Below are 18,645 nucleotides of genomic sequence, written 5' to 3' on the forward strand. Positions count from 1 at the left end.
ACATAAAAAAAAATCCATTAAAATTGTCAAGTTTTTGAATACCGGAGATTGTTTTTCCTTTGTTTAAATTCCTGACTGAATACCAACGGATTTGGACGGACTCTAAAATAATCTTTTAAAATTCTAATCGAATATCACATGACATTTTTTCAGTCCTTTAAAATCTTAATTGAATACAAATAAATTTTTTTATCTAAAAATAATTCATTAAAATTCTTTGCAATCCTAATCCAAAACATCCCTTAAAATATAACAATTTCATTTAAAAAATTAATCAGCTCTGAACACTCATGTGGAATATATGGATCACGGATGAATGTATTTGGGCCATTATATAGTGGTCCAATACTACGTCCTATTACTAATATAAATATCAGAACCGACCCAAGGGCAAAACTTTGTTCTTGTTAATTGATCTACTCTGTGCCTACCAGCAATTTGTGCTGGAAGCCCATAAACATTGGGGTTGCGCGGACTTCCTTTTTGTAGCACAACTAAACATGTATAGTTTAAAATTTTATTTTATTTCTAAAATTTCGAAATTAATAACAATATATTTAAATTACTTGTTCATGACATTAAAGATATTCTTATGAGTCTCATATTCATTCATATTAAAATAGATTAAGGTTATTTATAAAAAAAATAAAAATAGATTAAAGTTAATACATTTTGTTTCACTATCAAAAAATGTAATTTTTTAAAAAAATATTAAGTACTTTTACGTAAAATAATTTTATTTACTATACCCACACCGTTCTCCAGGTTGGGACAAAAAATTTGTCATTAAAAATACCAATATTACCTCTACCCCCACTCTAAATCCTAATGTGATATGAAAATATTAATATTTTAAGATATCTTGCTTACGTCTTATCATATGATATACATAGTTTAAATTAAATTTAGAAAACTATTCTACTACAATATTAAAATTAATATATCATTTTAAAGAATATTTTAAAATAAGTCATTAGATTTGATAATTTATATTAGGTTATATATCCAATTCTTATTATTGTATATATAAAAAGAATCTTTTAAAATAAATGCTAAATTAATGGAAATCTATTAATAGAATTTAACTTATTAATAATCAAATAAAAATGAACGATGTGGATAAGTATGTGTGAATTGAATGCAAACCTACTGACATAATCGTAAATCTGGCCTCTTAATGAAGGTGAACAGCTTAAGTACTCGTGACTCGGAATTAAATGTCAAGCTTAAAGAAGAGTATTTTTAATTTGATTTATTAAAGAAAGTTGCTTTTTATATCATATGTACAGATGATTTTAATTTTTTTTAATTAATATTTTTTATCTCATAGAAGAGAACTTTATCTCTTATATATCAGAAAATATTTTCTCATGTTATACGAGAATTATTTTGTTTCATTAATGACCTTTCGATTTTCATTTAATATTTTTTTTTTAATAAATGTGGGTCCCACACAAAATGTGTCTATAACATGAGAATTTTTTTTCCTGCTGCATGGGAAAATTGAAACCCCTTGTATATATGGCTTCATTTTTTCTGCAGTTACTGTAGATAAGTTATCTACAGTTAGCCCAATACGACGTCGTTTTGAGACAAAAATCAAGGTATTTTTATAATTTTAATTTATTTTAGAGTTATAATAATCTTTATATTTATAATTTTTTTAAGATTTCAATATCAAAACGAAGTTGTTTTAGGAATAAATGCAGATAACTTATCTGTATTAACTGCAGAAATATTTTTTCCTATATATATATATAAAAGTGTGTAAGACTCCACACCAAAAAAAAAAAAAAAGTGTGTGAGACTTATTTGTTTTTTCTCTTTTTTTTCACCTGACTCCACATAAATTTCAAATATATTTTTTATATGTACGTAGAAAATAAAATTATCCATTATAAGATATGAAACATTAAACATTGGATTATCCGAAATAAATCCTGTCGTGGCTGGCGCTGCCCCAATGTTGTAACTTGGAAGTTGTAATGTTGTTAATTAATCAGATTCCTTCAAAATATTTTAACCTTAACTCCTGTCAATTCCAAAAGCCACTTGCAGAAGCACTTAAGCAGTGTTCAACGCTTCAAACCCAAACCCAATTTCTCTTTTATTTCTTTTCTTCTTCTCCTCTCTGTCTCAAACACATAGCCCCCACACAGCACACAGTGCAATGTTTCTGTGCATACCCAGATGGAATGCATTATTCCTCATTTTACATGTTCTATTTGTTTTTCAAGCTCTTGGGATTACGCTCAAACAAACCCCAAAACCCTATGAATCCCTCACATACCTTTGGCCTCTCCCTTCAGAATTCACTTCAGGGAATGAGTCTCTTTCAGTTGACCCTTCACTCACACTCTCTGTGGCCGGTAATGGTGGTGCATCTCCCATTGTTAGAGGTGCCTTTGATAGATACAGAGGGATCATATTTAAGCACAGTGATCATGGGTTTGGTTCTATCAGAAAGTTAAGGGAAAGAATAGTATCTGCCTATGATATTTCCAGATTGAAGATCACTGTTCATTCAGATAACGAGGAGGTGCCTTAAAAAGTTTCTTAATTTGGTTGCTTTTTCTTGTTTTGTTTCTGGGTTTTTGAAGGTTAATTTTAGTTTTGAGAATTGAGTTGAGAGTGAGGAATTTTTCTTTGCAGCTTCAACTTGGAGTGGATGAAAGCTATACTTTGCTGGTTTCCAAAGCCAAGGAGTATTCCATTGTTGAGGAAGTCACAATTGAGGTGCCTTACTGATTACAATTTGTGGATTTAATCAATGTTAGTGGTGTTTTTTGGATTTGGATTTTTTATGGTACTTTGCTGTTTTTTTTTTCTCTGCTTTAATTTGTATTTTGGAATTGAAGTTGCTTACTAGAACTTCTTAAGTCTCAATCATCAATGGAATGCGTAGAGTACAATTGACGAGCACCTATAGAAACAGATTTTATGAAAAAGTTGAATGACTCTCCCTTTCATAGAAACTCTTAAAGTATATTTAACCACTCTCTCTTTCTAAGTGCAAAAAGCTGAATTTTCATTTCAATTTTCTCTCTCTCTTCTAGTTTTCAGTCAAGCACTTTCCTTATCTTTCTAAGATAACACATATCTTATATGTCACATACTAGCGTTAATAATTTACTCAAGCACTTGTGCCAAATAAGAATTCTTTTTTTATTCAAGCACTTACTGATTGGAATTTTTTTTTTAATTAAGAATGAGATAGAGTTGTGCTTCACTTATTGCTTTTGGACTCAAGCAAATAAAGTGAATTAAGTGAAATATGAGGATTATTCTTTAACTCTTTTTTTAACTAAAAACATGATGTACTTTGATATACTCATTCTAGACAGTTGTTAGTCATCTTATTTTGTGATTTTATTTACTGCAGGCAAATACTGTTTATGGTGCATTACGTGGATTAGAGGTGTGTATAGAATTTGCAACACATTCAGCTCAAACCTTTTTTTCTTCCTTTTCCTTTTTACTTTATTTTGGGGCCTTGAAGTCGAGGAGCGGTGACGGGCAAAGATGGTGAGGAAGTAAAGAACGATGAATAGAGAGCAGTTAGTTCTTCTTTAGAGCTTAAACTTGTGATGCTTGATGGCCTTGTTTCATATCTGATTACAGGAGTTGTAGATGCCAAGTATCTCTGGATAAATTGTGACATTTGCTCTTTAAGATAGCTTCTAACATGTATCTGCATTCTCCATTTTTTATATTTTTTGGATTTTCTCCATAGGATTGGTAAATCCATAATCTGCTCTGTCCTTGTATACGGGCTAAGATGTCAGCAATTTACTAGAATGCATTTCCTTCTTATACCTTTACATTGTTGATCTTGATACTATGGAAGTTTGAATCCTAACATGTATATAGTAAGTTACTGAAAGTCTTAATTTATCTATATTTCTTTTTACCTTGAAAAGTGACAACTGAACTGTTGTTTTCTTTGCATGATGCTCCAGACATTCAGTCAATTGTGTTATTTCGATTATACAACCAAAACAGTACAAATATACAAGGCACCTTGGTCCATCCAAGATAAACCTAGATTTGCATACCGTGGGCTTATGTTGGGTGAGACACAATGTTTTCAATGAGAAAGTTTAGATTTCTGTGAGTGATTTTATGCTATGATCAGAGGACATTGATACATATGATTTTTTATTTATCTCTTTTTGCAGATACATCGAGGCACTATTTACCAATTAATGTAATTAAGCAGATTATTGAATCTATGTCCTTTGCTAAACTTGTAAGATAAATTCTATATGTTTCTTTTGTTTTCCCTCCATGCTGTATGTGACAATTAGAAACTAAAGAAGTGTCACTTAACTAGCATATCATGTTGTTTTGTCTCATGTACTGCTGAATATAAAAAATTATACTCAACAGAATGTTCTGCACTGGCACATCATAGATGAGCAGTCATTTCCTCTCGAGATACCTACATATCCAAATTTATGGAAAGGTTCATATGCAGAGTGGGAACGTTACACAGTAGAGGATGCATATGAAATTGTCAAGTAAGACCTACCTTATCCACATTAGTTTTCATTTTTTATAATTTTCCTTAGGAAAGGGATTTTACCAATAAGCACAAGAAGTTGAATTTTTTTCCTGTTATTAAGTCTTTGATAAAATTATCTTTGCCTCAAACTGTCCAGTTGTAAATAATTCTGCTACTACAACTATTCTATTGCTAATGTTTCACAAAATTTTCTATGACAAGCAATTTTGAACTGGAAATTGTTGACTGTAAAGGTATTAGAAACTGAAGACAGGGTTAAAGAAGGGTTATCAATGAGGGAATATGTTGTTATAATACCAAAATAGTATGTACAATGTCCTGAGATATTGATCCACGGATGATCATTTCCTTTTATTAAATTGTTACTTCTCATTTACTGTCTTTGAGTTGGCTTTCTCAATCTATCATTGATGAACATTGTGTTTTCTTTTCATGTTTTGCGGTGTGTTGATATAAAAAGCTTTGCCAAAATGAGAGGTGAGGTATCTTCAAATTCCTTTTGAAGTATCTGCTACATAATATCATCAGCATTTTCAGATGATCATGTTTTGGACTTTAAGTTTTTCTTTTCCTTTTGTCTCTTTAATCTTCTTAATATCATGCAAAATAGGTTGATAAAAAATAAAAATGAATCCGCATTTTCTTATGAGGCTATTTCTTGTGGCTGTTAAAAAATCAGTGTCATCTATTTAATGAATATTTGCATTATGTATCACAGGCATAAATGTGATGGCAGAAGTGGATGTCCCTGGTCATGCAGAATCATGGTAAAGCACATGCTTGGTCATTTTTTTCCTAAGTATAGCCTGATAGTATGATAATAATTGGTTTCATTATTGTGACACATGGAGACCCAGGAAATTTATTTTACTTTTTACAATTTATTATAAATATTTCTTTTTGGAAAGACTTAGTTTTCCATAGATAAGTATGTGCTTTCCAGCTTGCAACCTGTAATTTCATTAAGTGCTTATTTTGAAGGAATTAGATGTTGAATGTAGGTATGTGCCGAACTTATCCCTCCAATTATTGCTACAGATTGACACTGAATTCACACAATTTTTTTATTATATCAAGGAGTTGATTATTTTTTCCTTTCCATATTTGCTTGGTCTGATTATTACCTTGATGTCAAGCACAACATTTAATTTTATTTTATTCATGTATTGATTAATTTGGACTTTAATTGATTGCTCCAACAATTTAACATTTCTACTGTCAAGTAGTGTTCATCCTAAATATTTCATGGTTGTTTTTTTTGTCTTTGTAGGGGTGCTGGATATCCTGATCTTTGGCCATCACCTTCCTGTAGAGAGCCACTAGATGTTTCGAAGAATTTTACTTTTGATGTCATTTCTGGTATTCTGACAGGTTAAGCTCCTATAAAACCATAAGCCCCACAGTTGTTCAGTTTTTTCCTGATTTGTGCCGTACATTTAGCAACTTTCTCCTCTAATGAATATCATTGATGACTTACTGAATTCGTGGTATATGTCTTGGGAAGATTCTATGGAAAACAAGTTGAATATTGTCACTAATGTAACATGCTTAAAGTCCACTAGAGACACCATTTAATATTAAGTTGAAAAGCACTTACTATTTTCTCTTTTAATTAAGTCTTTAATTATTGCTCTGTTCTATTTTAACATGGTGGTGGTGATAATACCTTGCTTAACCTAAATATGCAAATGCATAGATACATTATTTTAAAGTACTGCTAGGCATCATTGTTTAATTTGAGACTGAAGAAAGGCATTAAAATTGTTATTTCCTGAATTAATAATTTTGAGGGTTGAAACAAGGGATTTATGATAGAAGTCATCATCAACATCACTTTTATCCCAAATTAGTTAGGGTTGGCAGTCAATGAACCCAAATAAAAAGCAAGAAAAGAGGATTTATAATACAAGTCATGACTAAAAATTACTTTGCCTTGCTTTATGATATATGGCAATACAATGACAATAATATTTTACTTGTATATCTTTATATTATTTTCTTGATACAATAGTAGTCATTTATAGTTAGTAACTTTTTGTTTTTTTTTAATAGATAGTGTGACTGTGGAGTAAATAACTGATGAAATAGTTTTTATTTTACAATATCATATCTATAGGCTTTTGCAAAATTTAGCTTTATTTACAGTGTAGCGTATTCTTCACCAGAAAAAATTGTATTGTGTATTTACTAAAGCTGCGAGGTACTAACAACTGGGGATGCAGAGCAGAGTAATGTTGTAACAGCCCAAAACCCTGTAGCATGATATTGTCCGCTTTGCCCCGCGCACAAGCACCGTCGAGTTCACGATTTTTTTTCTTGGGACACCCCACAAAAGGCCTCACACTAGAAGAGGTATCCACACCCTTAAAAGGCATGCTTCGTTCCCCTCTCCAACCGATGTGGGACATTACATCCTCCCCCACTGGGAATACAGCGTCCCCGCTGTACACACCGGTCCAGGGCCAGGCTCTGATACCATATGTAATAGCCCAAAACCCTATAGCATGATATTGTCCGCTTTGCCCCGCGCACAAGCACCGTCGAGCTCACGGTTTTGTTTCTTGGGACACCCCACAAAAGGCCTCACACTAGAAGAGGTATCCACACCCTTAAAAGGCATGCTTCGTTCCCCTCTCCAACCGATGTGGGACATTACAAATGTGGTGAAAAAAGAGAAGAGAACCAGACAAGAGAGGGACTAAGGGAGGATTTGGAGAGTGGGAGGGGGATAAGGGAACAGAGGAAGAACAGAAACAACTGAACAATAAAAAGAATTCGAAAAAATTACTGAAAGCTTATAGTGCATAACAGTTCTTAAATAGCCAAGCCCCCGGCTAGTCATGATAAATACCCAATTTGATAGCCAAGTAATCCTAATTTAATAGAGATACTGATTTGTTAGAGAAGCTACTAGTAAAATAACTTACTTCTGATAAATTCACTAACTGTACAAATATGGTAGTTTTTGTAAATATAGTATTCCTTTCATGTAAATCATTATTCCTTCTGCTCTTTGTTACTTTTAAAGTTGGAATGTGTTTGGGAGACATTAGGTACAAATATAAGTTCGGAGAGCTTAACAGATAACTGTAAGCTATTTATTCGCTGCTATTAAAACACCCATTTCGTGTGACTGGGAAATTATTCTGGAGATGTGGATTGTGAGTTAATATCTAATGAGTGTGGAAGCATAGAAGTGGTTTGCTATGACCTGCTTAAATTGCTATATGCCTTGTAATGGGCTACATAAAATATATGACCAAGGAGCTCAACTGATGGGGCTTGCTTGCTGGATAATAGATTAGAAATCCAGATGATTTCTGACCATATTGAAATACCAAAAAAATTAAAGTAATTCAATTCAAATTTTTACTGTTTTGTTCATAATTATGATTACATATTATTATTGATACTGTATCTCCAGGGAAGTAATAAATAACATTCTGAAAATACGCCTTTCCTTATGCTAGTTACCTGGCACTTTATTTATTTTCTTTTCTTGTTTATGTTTGAATATCTAGAAATTATGTAGTTTTTAAATATTATATTTCATGATTTGTTTCTTTATTTGATTAGGATTTGGAGTCAAATTTTAGTATGATTAGGGATTAATGCTCTGTAGTTTATATCACATCAAATCAATATCTATTTCCAGATTATTCAGTCTCTGTTCTTTCTTTTCTTTTTACTTTACCTAAATCCCTATACTTTCAATAGTTTGTTTCAGGACTAATAAAACATGCATCAATCCACTCATATGCATCTTTAGCTTCATCTGCCACTTAACCTTGTCTTGCTGTATTTTACAATGTTATCAATTTTATTGGAATTGTTAAAACAAGCTCATACTAACATTCCATATCTTCCCTGGGTACTATGTACACTGAAACGTGTTTAGTTCGTCTACCATCTCAACTTAATCAACTGTGGTTCATGTTTGCGTGACATGTGCTCTTCTCTCTCTTTCATAAATTAACTATCTTTTTCTTTTTCTAAATCTTGCAGATATGAGAAAGATTTTCCCATTTGAGCTATTTCACTTGGGTGGTGATGAAGTTAATACAGGTCAGTACGAGTGGTTTCCTTCTTGCAACTTGCCAAAGAACCACTTGACCTAAAAGTTTAACCTGTAAAATGAGGCCTAACAATGGTTTTTATCATTAGTATAACTTAAAGTTGATCTCCAAAATGATAAATGCAAGATGAGAGTAATGGATATTTAATGCTGTTGGATGAATCTACCACCAACTTTCTTCCTTGTTTGAAATCTAAATGCTAATGGTCCTGCATTGTTTTCTTCTTCAGTGACAACTGATATTGTAGGTCGATGTTTCTGTGCAAATTTGTGATTGTTGTCAGTTGGCCTTTACTATGATAAAGTTATTGTATGAATAAAGTAATCTAGGTTTAGATATTATTGGCTTGTAGGAGCTGATAATTCTCTTTGAATGGATAGTTTTTTATTCTTAAAAGTTTGAAAAGAAGTTTCCCCAGGATTATTTAATATTCATATACTCTTTCTTTCCAATATTTAGGAACATTCATTGGGACTCACATTGCAATGGGGCCTCTAGCAGCCCACACTTATTTTCTATGAGTTATTTATCATTAAAGTGTAAAGGGGTAACATAAGGGTCTTTTGTCTGTTTAGAAGTGATTTCATCACAGTGACCATGTGTGACTTCGTAACATATCTAATATAACAATTATAATAAAAAGTGGACTTTGAATGATTATTGTAATTTTGAAACTATTTGTATTGATGCTAATTGATGAGAAATTGTGTTTTATTTTAACAGATTGCTGGAACAGTACTTTTCATGTAAAGGAATGGTACTAATGTTAACCTGTTATACTCATTCATTGCATTTTATGATGACTTTTTGTTGCTAAAGCCATTAGCCATTTTATGTACAATTTTTGGAAACTCAAGTAAAACCTCTCATGTGTAAAGGACTTGCAAATGGTGTGCCTTGCAGAAATTATTTCATTTGAAAGCTCATATTTTTCTTGACCATGCAATGCTTCTTGTAACACCCCGTATATATCCGGTAATGTTATCACTATCGTATTAAGCTGCGCTTAATTAAAAAAAAATGCGGAATATCTTTTTCTTTTCAATTATGATGTCATTAATCATTACCAACTTGATTACTTAACCATTTTCAAAACATCGCCTGTATGTACATTGCAATAAACAGCTAACTGAAATACCTCATCAATTAAAAAACATAAGTATGAGTCTCTAGTCACGGAACTACAAAACGTAGACCAGACCATCTAACAGTTTATACAACTCAACTCAAAAGTACTAACAATATAGTGGCATGGACAACTCCCATGCTCACCCCAAATAAGGCAACAAAGCCCTCAAAAGTCTCAACTCAACAACAACATAAAGATAATGGCGGAAAACATAAACAGCATCCAATCCAGTCATGCCAGCATAATATGAACAGCACTAAACATCAACTAAGCTTTGGCCTCCTGCCGCCAGAGGCATCAGTCCCCATACTACCTGAACCTGAAATAAGCATTCCCCAAACGTGGGGTGAGATCTCTAAACAAGAAATCTCAGTAAGGCAAGGGGTCCTCAAGGATCTTCCACCCCAAGCTCACTTACATGTGCAATATAAGTTCAAAAGCAGTTCATCAATATCATTTCTAAAATAGTGCAATGCAGCAGATAATCATGTCATGTGTGTCAATACTATTCTACTGGCCAGAGAAATGCAGGATTTATATACGTCAAATACCCACACATAGTGCAAGACGCCACTTGCATCCACCCCGGATCACCGTCTTGTATGACGTCACATACTCAGGCTTACCGTCAAGATGGAACAACACATGCATATTAAAAGCCATCACACATAAAGCTCAACAACATTCCAATTATATCAAAACATGTAACACAGCATGCATATAACCATTCCCCCATGGGGCACGGTGGAACTACACAATGGCTAAACCGAGGACACGAAAGCTTACCTTGCAAGCTAACTATCCAATGCCAAGAGTCCACACAAGCTCAAGGCCCACAAACAGCAAAATCACAATCTGCCCATACCATAATTAATCATCAATAATCATAGCTCAGATTACACAAGTGATTACGTCTTTCTTACTCATTTTAACTCATTACATGCTGTTTCTGCAGGAAGTATTCGAATACTCCACGAGTAGTATTCGAATACTGCAGCTCTCCAGAAAGTATTCGATTACTTTCACTAAAGTATTCGCATACTCACAAGTATCCGAATACTTTTCCCCCCAGTATCCGAATACCTCAGTATCCGAATACCAAACCTCACTGTATTCGAATACCTTCCAGTATTCGAATACTTCTTCAAAGGTATCCGAATACTTTTCTTCCCAGAAAAGTATTCCAATACTCCTGCAAGGAGTATTCGATTACCAAGGAAAAGTATTCGAATACTACACGGAAAGTATTCGAATACTTCTCCAACAGAATGCAGAAATTCGAGCCAACTTCTGCATAATGCCAAATTTAAGGATCCAAAAGCGATTGGGAGTCAATGACTCCCTAAACAGATAACCACCAACATGTTATGAACCCAAAAACACATTCCTTTACTCAAATGGTTAAAGTTCCTCTTTTTAATTTGATTAAACAAGCTTTAGGCCTCAAAATGGCACTAAGGTGATCATGGCTCACCTCAAGAGCTCTAAACTCCGAAAATGAAGCAGAAAGGAAGCCTCCAATGCAACCCCAAGGTTCTGACTTCACAAGGCTACGAAGATACACTTCAAGCTTGACCCTTTGTGCCAAAAGGTGGCTTCTTGAAGCTCAAGAAGCCAAGAACAAGGTCACACAACCCAAACCCAAGAAGACAGCCCCAAAGTCAGCCACTTCACCTCATCACAGAGGCCACAAACTCAGAATGGTACACTCCACACCCTCCCAAGGCCAACTCAAACAAGGCACAAGTGTTTAGATGGAAGAACAACCAAGAAAAGTGGTCTCTTGATGGGATTTTGCCAAGAACAAGGGAAGAGTGGCAATGGAACAGTGCACACACACCCCTGACCAGCCAACACTCATGTAGGAAATAGAATTAACCTAGGGCTTTGAGCCCAAAAGTTATATATATAGTCTCAATAACTCAAACCACACAGTATTAGCAAAAATAGCTACGCTTAACATTTTAATTCCAAACTCAGGATTCTTAACTTACTCAATTTTACAAGAATTATCATATTTTTTTATATTTTTCGCAGCACCTTTCCGGTACGCGCTTTTCATAGCCAGTACCCGTTTCTGGCACCAGTTCTCATTATTTTAACTTGAAACTCGTTTTACAAGTCATACATATTATGCTAGTAATTATCGTGCACTTATTATAATTTTCCGGGATACTTTTTCGGTACGCATTTATACTGACTAGCAGAACCGGTATCTGCACTTTTCTTCCGAAAAACGACTTTCAGCATTGTTACTCACTTACTATAATTATTAAAGCCTCATAATAATTATCAGGGTCAATTATGGAATTATCTCATTAAACTCATAATTAACTAATTAATTTCCTTAATTAACGATGCGGGTTCTTACACTCCTAACAGCCAACAATCTTAATCTAGACTGAATTACTGGCTCTGATTTTGTTGTTAATCTTGACTGTGTTACCGGCATGCCAAGGTGAAAAAGTAATTGGGGAGGGATTACTGTCGCCATGTTTGAGTGACTTGAGTTGTCATCAATTCCGATCAGTTTAAAATTTGGGATTATTTGATTTGAAGCATTCATAGGAAATTAGCTACTCAATTTTTTGATCTATTTTGTCTTTCTGACACTCCATTTTTGGTACTGAGCATTGAGATGGTGATCAATTTCCAGGAAAGTTAACCATCGTGAATCTGTGTGATTAGTGTTTAGACGTGACATTTATTCAGTATTTTGATCATAACCCAAATGCAGGCTTCAGAATCACAACTTTACTGCGAAAGATGCCTATCAATATTTTGTGCTGAAGGCCCAAGACATAGCCCTTTCGAAAAATTGGAGTCCGGTGAACTGGTATGATCTATATATATATATGGCATTATAACATAAGAAACGTTTTTATACCCTTAATTTGTCCTTGATGGCTATTTCACCTTACTACACCTGAGCATACTCTTTCCATCCCATCCCTTTCTTCCTGTTGAAAACATTAATGAGTATTTCAAATGCCACTGATAGTTTGCATATGCATCAGACAGTATAATATCTGCACATAACAATAACTAAAAGGAATTCTTCATTTACTATATCATGTTCTTATAATGTAGAATTGTAGATGCATTTTTAGGTTTGACTTTTTTTGTAACTTCTCAGGGAAGAAACCTTCAATACATTTCCAACAAAGCTCCATCCTCAAACAGTAGTGCATAACTGGTGAGTTTCCATCTGTTTAAGTAGTTTTATTGTGGTATGAAACTCAAATGTTTTGAGTTACAGAATAAAGTATTTCAAATAAATATTGTAGGTTGGGCCCTGGGGTTTGTCCAAAGGCTGTTGCAAAAGGTTTCAGGTGTATTTACAGTAACCAGGGCGTATGGTATCTTGACCATCTAGATGTACCTTGGGATGAGGTCTATACTGCTGAGCCACTTGAAGAAATAGATAAGGTTTCCGAACAAAAGCTTGTACTTGGAGGAGAAGTTTGCATGTGGGGTGAGACAGCTGATACATCCAATGTTCAGCAAACAATATGGCCTAGAGCTGCTGCTGCTGCAGGTAAGCATGTGATGCTGATGCTAAGTTGTTCACCATTCTTGTATTATTGTCTTTATTGCTTAACTGCTTGAGCATACTCCTTGCCTCTTTGATATGCTATCCATGTCTTCCTACCAGCAAGTGGTAATTCTAAGGGAAATGGATCAGGCAATTGAAATACCTTTACTTTGATTTGGATATAGACAACAAGCAACCTACCCACATTTCTTTATTTGTGAGCTGGCACATGGGACTTGATCTGAGAACAGAATTATTCTTGCAAAATTGAGTCATCTGCTGATATCATAACCGATTTCGATGCAGAAAGTAGGTAGTAGAAATTACAGGGTCCCTCTTCTATAAAATGTAAAATAGGTCTCTCTAGTCTCTTCTATATATAAAAAATGGTCACCTATCTCTCTCACTAAGATAAAAGGTAAAATATAGAAGCCATATGAGGGACTCATAATGGTCTTAATCTGTTTTTCTTGCTTGATACCCTTTATACAGAGGTGCCTCTTCCGTATATCATTTTTCCTTTGGTTGTGGCATATTTTTTGGCCGCTGGATTTGATTAATGAAAAATTAACTATTCCTTGTTTCTCACAGAACGCTTGTGGAGTCACAGAGATTTTACTTCTACACAAAATATTACATTAACCGCGTTGCCCCGGTTGCAACACTTCAGATGTTTGTTGAATAAACGTGGGGTTCCAGCTGCTCCTGTCACAAATTATTATGCTAGAAGGGCTCCTGTTGGTCCAGGTTCATGCTATGACCAATAATCCTTATCATGCTTCATCTGTCCATGTATAGCCTGTTGTGAAAGTAACTGATGTTTATCTACAATGCCTGGTTTGTGAGCTAGAATTATTATTTGATGCTCAAACCCTTCACTGCTATGCTATGGTCGTTGTATGTCAGAGCTATCTAGTGAACTGGCAGAAGCTATATTGTAATGTAATTTATTGTTGAGTTAAATAAATCATATCCATTTTACTTGGTTTTTGTATGTGTTGCTAAAAGCAAATCATATAGACTTGTGAATGCTCTAGCTTGTTCAATACAGAAAGCTTCTTGATTTTTCAGCGGTTGTTGAAATGAGTCTTAAGTGAGTATAACACATGACCTCGTACAATCTATACAAGCCTCTCATCAATAACACATTCCTAGTGACTTAATAGGGAGTGAGAATTCATATCCTCTGTAGATTGTACATTGTAAATATGAAAGATAAACTCTACTCTCCAAAGTCCAAATATTTATGTCTCTACGGTCACATCAAAATTGATTGAAGAAGGTGGATTTTGACATACGGTATAGATAATGAATAAATATAGTTAACAGATTAATCAAATTCTTATTATCCAATCATTTTTGTTAATTATAAACTAATTAACTGAACTATTTATTTTTGTTACTTTTACTTAAACCTTATTTTGTATTTTCCATTTCAGCCAATTCAAGTAATAATTAATTACTTATTTCAAACAAGTTAAAGTAGATGCGTGTATTTAAATAATTAGGAGTGAGCTTCTAGGAAAAGATTTTGGTGGTTAATAGGAAGTTATAAGTTCAAATTTGAACACTTTACCATGAGGTTTAGGGGATTTGTTTTTTTCATGTTACAGAAAACAAACTCTGCTTACACTCATAAAAAGGTGTCACTTATTTTTTATTTTATTTTTTATTTTTTTAAATAGGTAGATCCTACATATAATGTATCTATGACATGAGATTAGGATTCTCCTACAACATTTGATTTATTTTTTCCGAGGTTTATATATATGAAAGAGGGAATAAGTGTTTACCCAAAAAAAAAAAAGAATAAGAGGAAATAAGATATTATGAATACTTTTTTCATACCTGTTACTTACTTAATAGTGATTGAGATTGTAATATAATGGTGTTAAATAAAATAAAATAAACATAAAAAAAGATAGATATAATATCTTATTCCATAAAAGAGTATGAGTTTACTTGCGTGTTTTTTTCTAAGAAAGATCTTATCCTATTTCTAAAAGGGGTTTGTATTTGTTATTTAACATGACACAACAAATTTTCCTACACACACAACATTTTATGGGGCCTGTACTTTTTGAAAATAAAGAAAAGAAAAGAAATTATGGCACGCAAAATAAATCTCTATAACATTACACAATCACTTTTCTTACAACATAACTCTTATAAAACTCTTTCGAAAATTATAAAATCAGAACGAATAATAAAAGTTACAAACTAAATAATAAAAGTCGATAACTTCTATGAACTTGTTACGGACTGGATTTGCAACTTTAGTAGTATTTATCATTTTCTATAAAAAAAAAATTCATTCATAAATTTTTTACTCTCAATTTTAAGACCAACAAATCAGAGTGACTATATAAATAAAAAGTGAAGTACATGAGAAACATGTAATAGCCAAGCAAAACCCCATGTTAATACAGGTATTAGTACTTAAGATCACACAACACAATAAATGATTGACAAAATTCTTCTAAGGGGATTTCTTTCCATAGCTATACTCTATGTCGTACCGATACAAGATATGACATGACACTACATTTCGATTCGTTAATTCTTAAAAAATGTTAGATTTGAACATGTTAAGACATATTTTGATATTAAATAATATTTTTAATTTATGTAATGTATATTATATTTAATATTCAATAATTTAACAAAAAATGAAGTTAAACTTATAATATCTATCAATTTTACAAAGAAACATAGGATATCCCAAATATTTATATTAAACTCAATAAAATAATAATCTCAATCCAAAGAATCTAATAGTTGAAATTAAAAATTTAATGCAACGGAACATTCGAATCCTTTTTTAAGTCTCTGCAACATGTGTTGAAGTGAGGGAAAATGTCAGACATAATACGTCAGGTGTCTTAAAGTGTCGGTATATCATAGAATGTACTTCCTTTTTGATTGATGCAGATTTCAAGACTTATGATGAAAGATCTTTGGATATTGTTGCAACATATTAATTGAGCACCATCCACCACTCGTGAACTGAGGAGGAGGTGCAGTAAATCTAAGTGGACCAATATTAAAGGAGTGTTCCACTAAATTGCCTAGGCTTGAAGGCAATGAGCAAATAAGTGCACTTCTGACTCATAAGCTGCATCACAGAAAGCACGTGTTTTCCAGATTAATACCTCTCATATATAGCAGCAACTTTTTGTTGTACTCTATGAGATTTAAATTTTAAATTCAAAACTCACATAAATCTAATAAAGTCATTCATTAGCTTATATCAAATAGCTTTAATTTTTTTAAGAGAATTTAGTTCAATCCTTGAAGGGCCGGCTTGACTCAGCGGTAAGCTTGCTTGCCGTGGTGTGTCAGGTCGCGGGTTCGAATCAGCCTCTCTGCAAAAAGCAGGGGAAAGACTGCCTAGAGTATTCCCTTCCCCCGACACTCACGAAGTGGGTATTTGAACTGGGTCGGCCCTTTTAGTTCGATCCTTATTAGTCCCACTTCAAGTTCAAATATCTCAAGAGAAGTATTAAAAATGTAATAAAAGTCATTTATGCTCTGCTTAAACAGTTTAAGTTTTATGAAGAAATAAAATCATGGTCACTAACTATAGATAAAGTAGATTGACCATGATATGATTGAGTGTGTGTATTCACAACTTGCATGCATTATCATATTATTAAAAGAGTTCCCCTCTGCTTACTCAAAAAGAATTGTTTTACTTTAATAATGATTTTCCAAAAACGTCAATTTCTTCACAAAAAATAAATGTCAATTATTCTTCCTTGTACATAATTACGTGATAGCCTAAAAAAACTTAGAAGTTGAATTTCTTGCTTTCTAGATGTGGACTTTGATTGATTTCTTGTTTGCATGCACTTGCTGACTATGGTCATCATATGTGGGCCTTACAATCTCCTTGACATAAAACATAGAAAAATTAGAGGGTAAGTAAGAGTTGCTTTGGGATAACACAATAGTGGCTGAGAATTCAGATACTCTTGACAATTGGTACAAACGTTGTATTATTGGACGAAGTAATCCCTTTTTGGATTCGGTCTCTATCATTTTCCATGTGCACTGTTTGTATTATTTGAATGTTTGGTAAATGGAAGACTTCTGAATCTATATATATATATATGTATATAACATAATGTGCATTGGGTCCCTAATATTAAATGATTCCCAAAACTCTTCCCTTATTCGATGAAAGTTCAATGTAAGTGTCAGCAATCTGCATGAATGCATTTGTGTCAAACTCTATGACGTTTTCCAATTGATGCATTACCTAACACGATCTCTCCTTGTGAACTCAGAGTTGAAGTTAGTGGACTTTTTCATCCATAAGTCTTGCCAGTACCCCAGTACACATGATGAAAGTTTGAGAGCCTTTTTTTTTAATGAAGGGAAAGTTTGAGAGAAGAATGCCCACATATGATTGAGAGTTTGAATTATATTTAGTTAAAACAACACAATACAAACACATTAACTAATAAACTCATCAAACATGTGATTTTTTCTTTCTTTCTCGGATTCCATAATCCCAATTATCTCTTTGGGACGAATCATGGTCTCGTGCATCTTCACGAAAGAGACACATAAGTATGAAATTAATTCCTGTGACAATCCAAAAGTCCTCTACATGATTCAAATTCTTGCTCGATCTTTTGGTAATTTGTCTATCACTAATGCTCATATTATCACTTGAGTCAAACCCTCACAATTTAATTTTTCTTTTTAAGGACTTGACAGATTTTTTTCTCTCTCCCAAATACAATACAATCAATTGGACTTTAAATATTTATCATAAAATTTATTTTAACTTATTAACCAAGAACTAAAAAAATCATTTTTCCTCTTCTATGCAGAACATTGCAGCTGATAAGGGATATCATCTCCAAGGAGTTGCCAAATGCTAAACATGGTTCTGGACATTCTATTTGACGTGAGCATCATAGCAAACAGAATCCTAAAAAATGGGCCATTGCCTCAAATAGATGCTTCCCTAATCACTTATGTGTAAAGCAAGCAAGCCCAAAAGCGTGCTTGCAATGGCCTTAAATGTGTCCATAGCTAAGAGGGACAAAATGTTGCCTTCTAATAGCAAATCATTCTTTTCTAGGTTTCCATTTATATGTTTGCTTTCCATATAAATTTTATGGTGAACTTTGCATAAATTAACCTTCTCATTTCCTTATATTAATTCTTTGTTGGCTTGCATCGAATTGTCTCTTTGAAATCCTAGACATGAAGGATTTTGTATCAACGGTAGCTTATGATACATTTTGATCGTATCAATAGTATTAAGTGATTGTTACTTAATACTATTTACCCCTGATATTTAAATTATTACTTTAGATATCGGTGAGGTTGTTGAGTTGAATTGATTCTGAACTTGTGATCAAAG

The 18,645-nt window shown here is 33.3% G+C and overlaps 1 protein-coding gene across 1 annotated transcript; it reads left to right on the forward strand.

Annotated features, from left to right (window-relative positions):
• Positions 1 to 2,123: 2,123 nt before the first annotated feature.
• LOC133316622 (beta-hexosaminidase 1-like) lies at positions 2,124 to 14,257 on the forward strand. The gene is made up of 15 exons (XM_061518398.1): positions 2,124 to 2,539; positions 2,653 to 2,736; positions 3,383 to 3,418; positions 3,960 to 4,071; positions 4,179 to 4,249; positions 4,390 to 4,520; positions 4,986 to 5,002; positions 5,244 to 5,292; positions 5,796 to 5,896; positions 8,531 to 8,590; positions 9,325 to 9,358; positions 12,468 to 12,566; positions 12,867 to 12,926; positions 13,018 to 13,268; positions 13,857 to 14,257. The coding sequence occupies exons 1-15, from the start codon at positions 2,171 to 2,173 to the stop codon at positions 14,030 to 14,032; spliced, it is 1,650 nt and encodes a 549-aa protein (XP_061374382.1). The 5' UTR covers positions 2,124 to 2,170; the 3' UTR covers positions 14,033 to 14,257.
• Positions 14,258 to 18,645: the final 4,388 nt, after the last annotated feature.

Source organism: Gastrolobium bilobum, unplaced genomic scaffold (genome assembly GCF_033153095.1).
Source record: "Gastrolobium bilobum isolate Gb01-03AN ecotype WA unplaced genomic scaffold, APGP_CSIRO_Gbil_v1 utg1827, whole genome shotgun sequence".
NCBI classification, from domain to species: domain Eukaryota; kingdom Viridiplantae; phylum Streptophyta; class Magnoliopsida; order Fabales; family Fabaceae; genus Gastrolobium; species Gastrolobium bilobum.

Coding starts and splice junctions, on each gene's coding strand:
- LOC133316622 (XM_061518398.1), top strand. CDS start 2,171: ATGTTTCTGTGCATACCCAGATGGAATGCATTATTCCTCATTTTACAT. Junction 3,419..3,959: donor GTGCATTACGTGGATTAGAG/GTGTGTATAGAA, acceptor ATGATGCTCCAG/ACATTCAGTCAATTGTGTTA. Junction 9,359..12,467: donor ACTTTTCATGTAAAGGAATG/GTACTAATGTTA, acceptor ACCCAAATGCAG/GCTTCAGAATCACAACTTTA.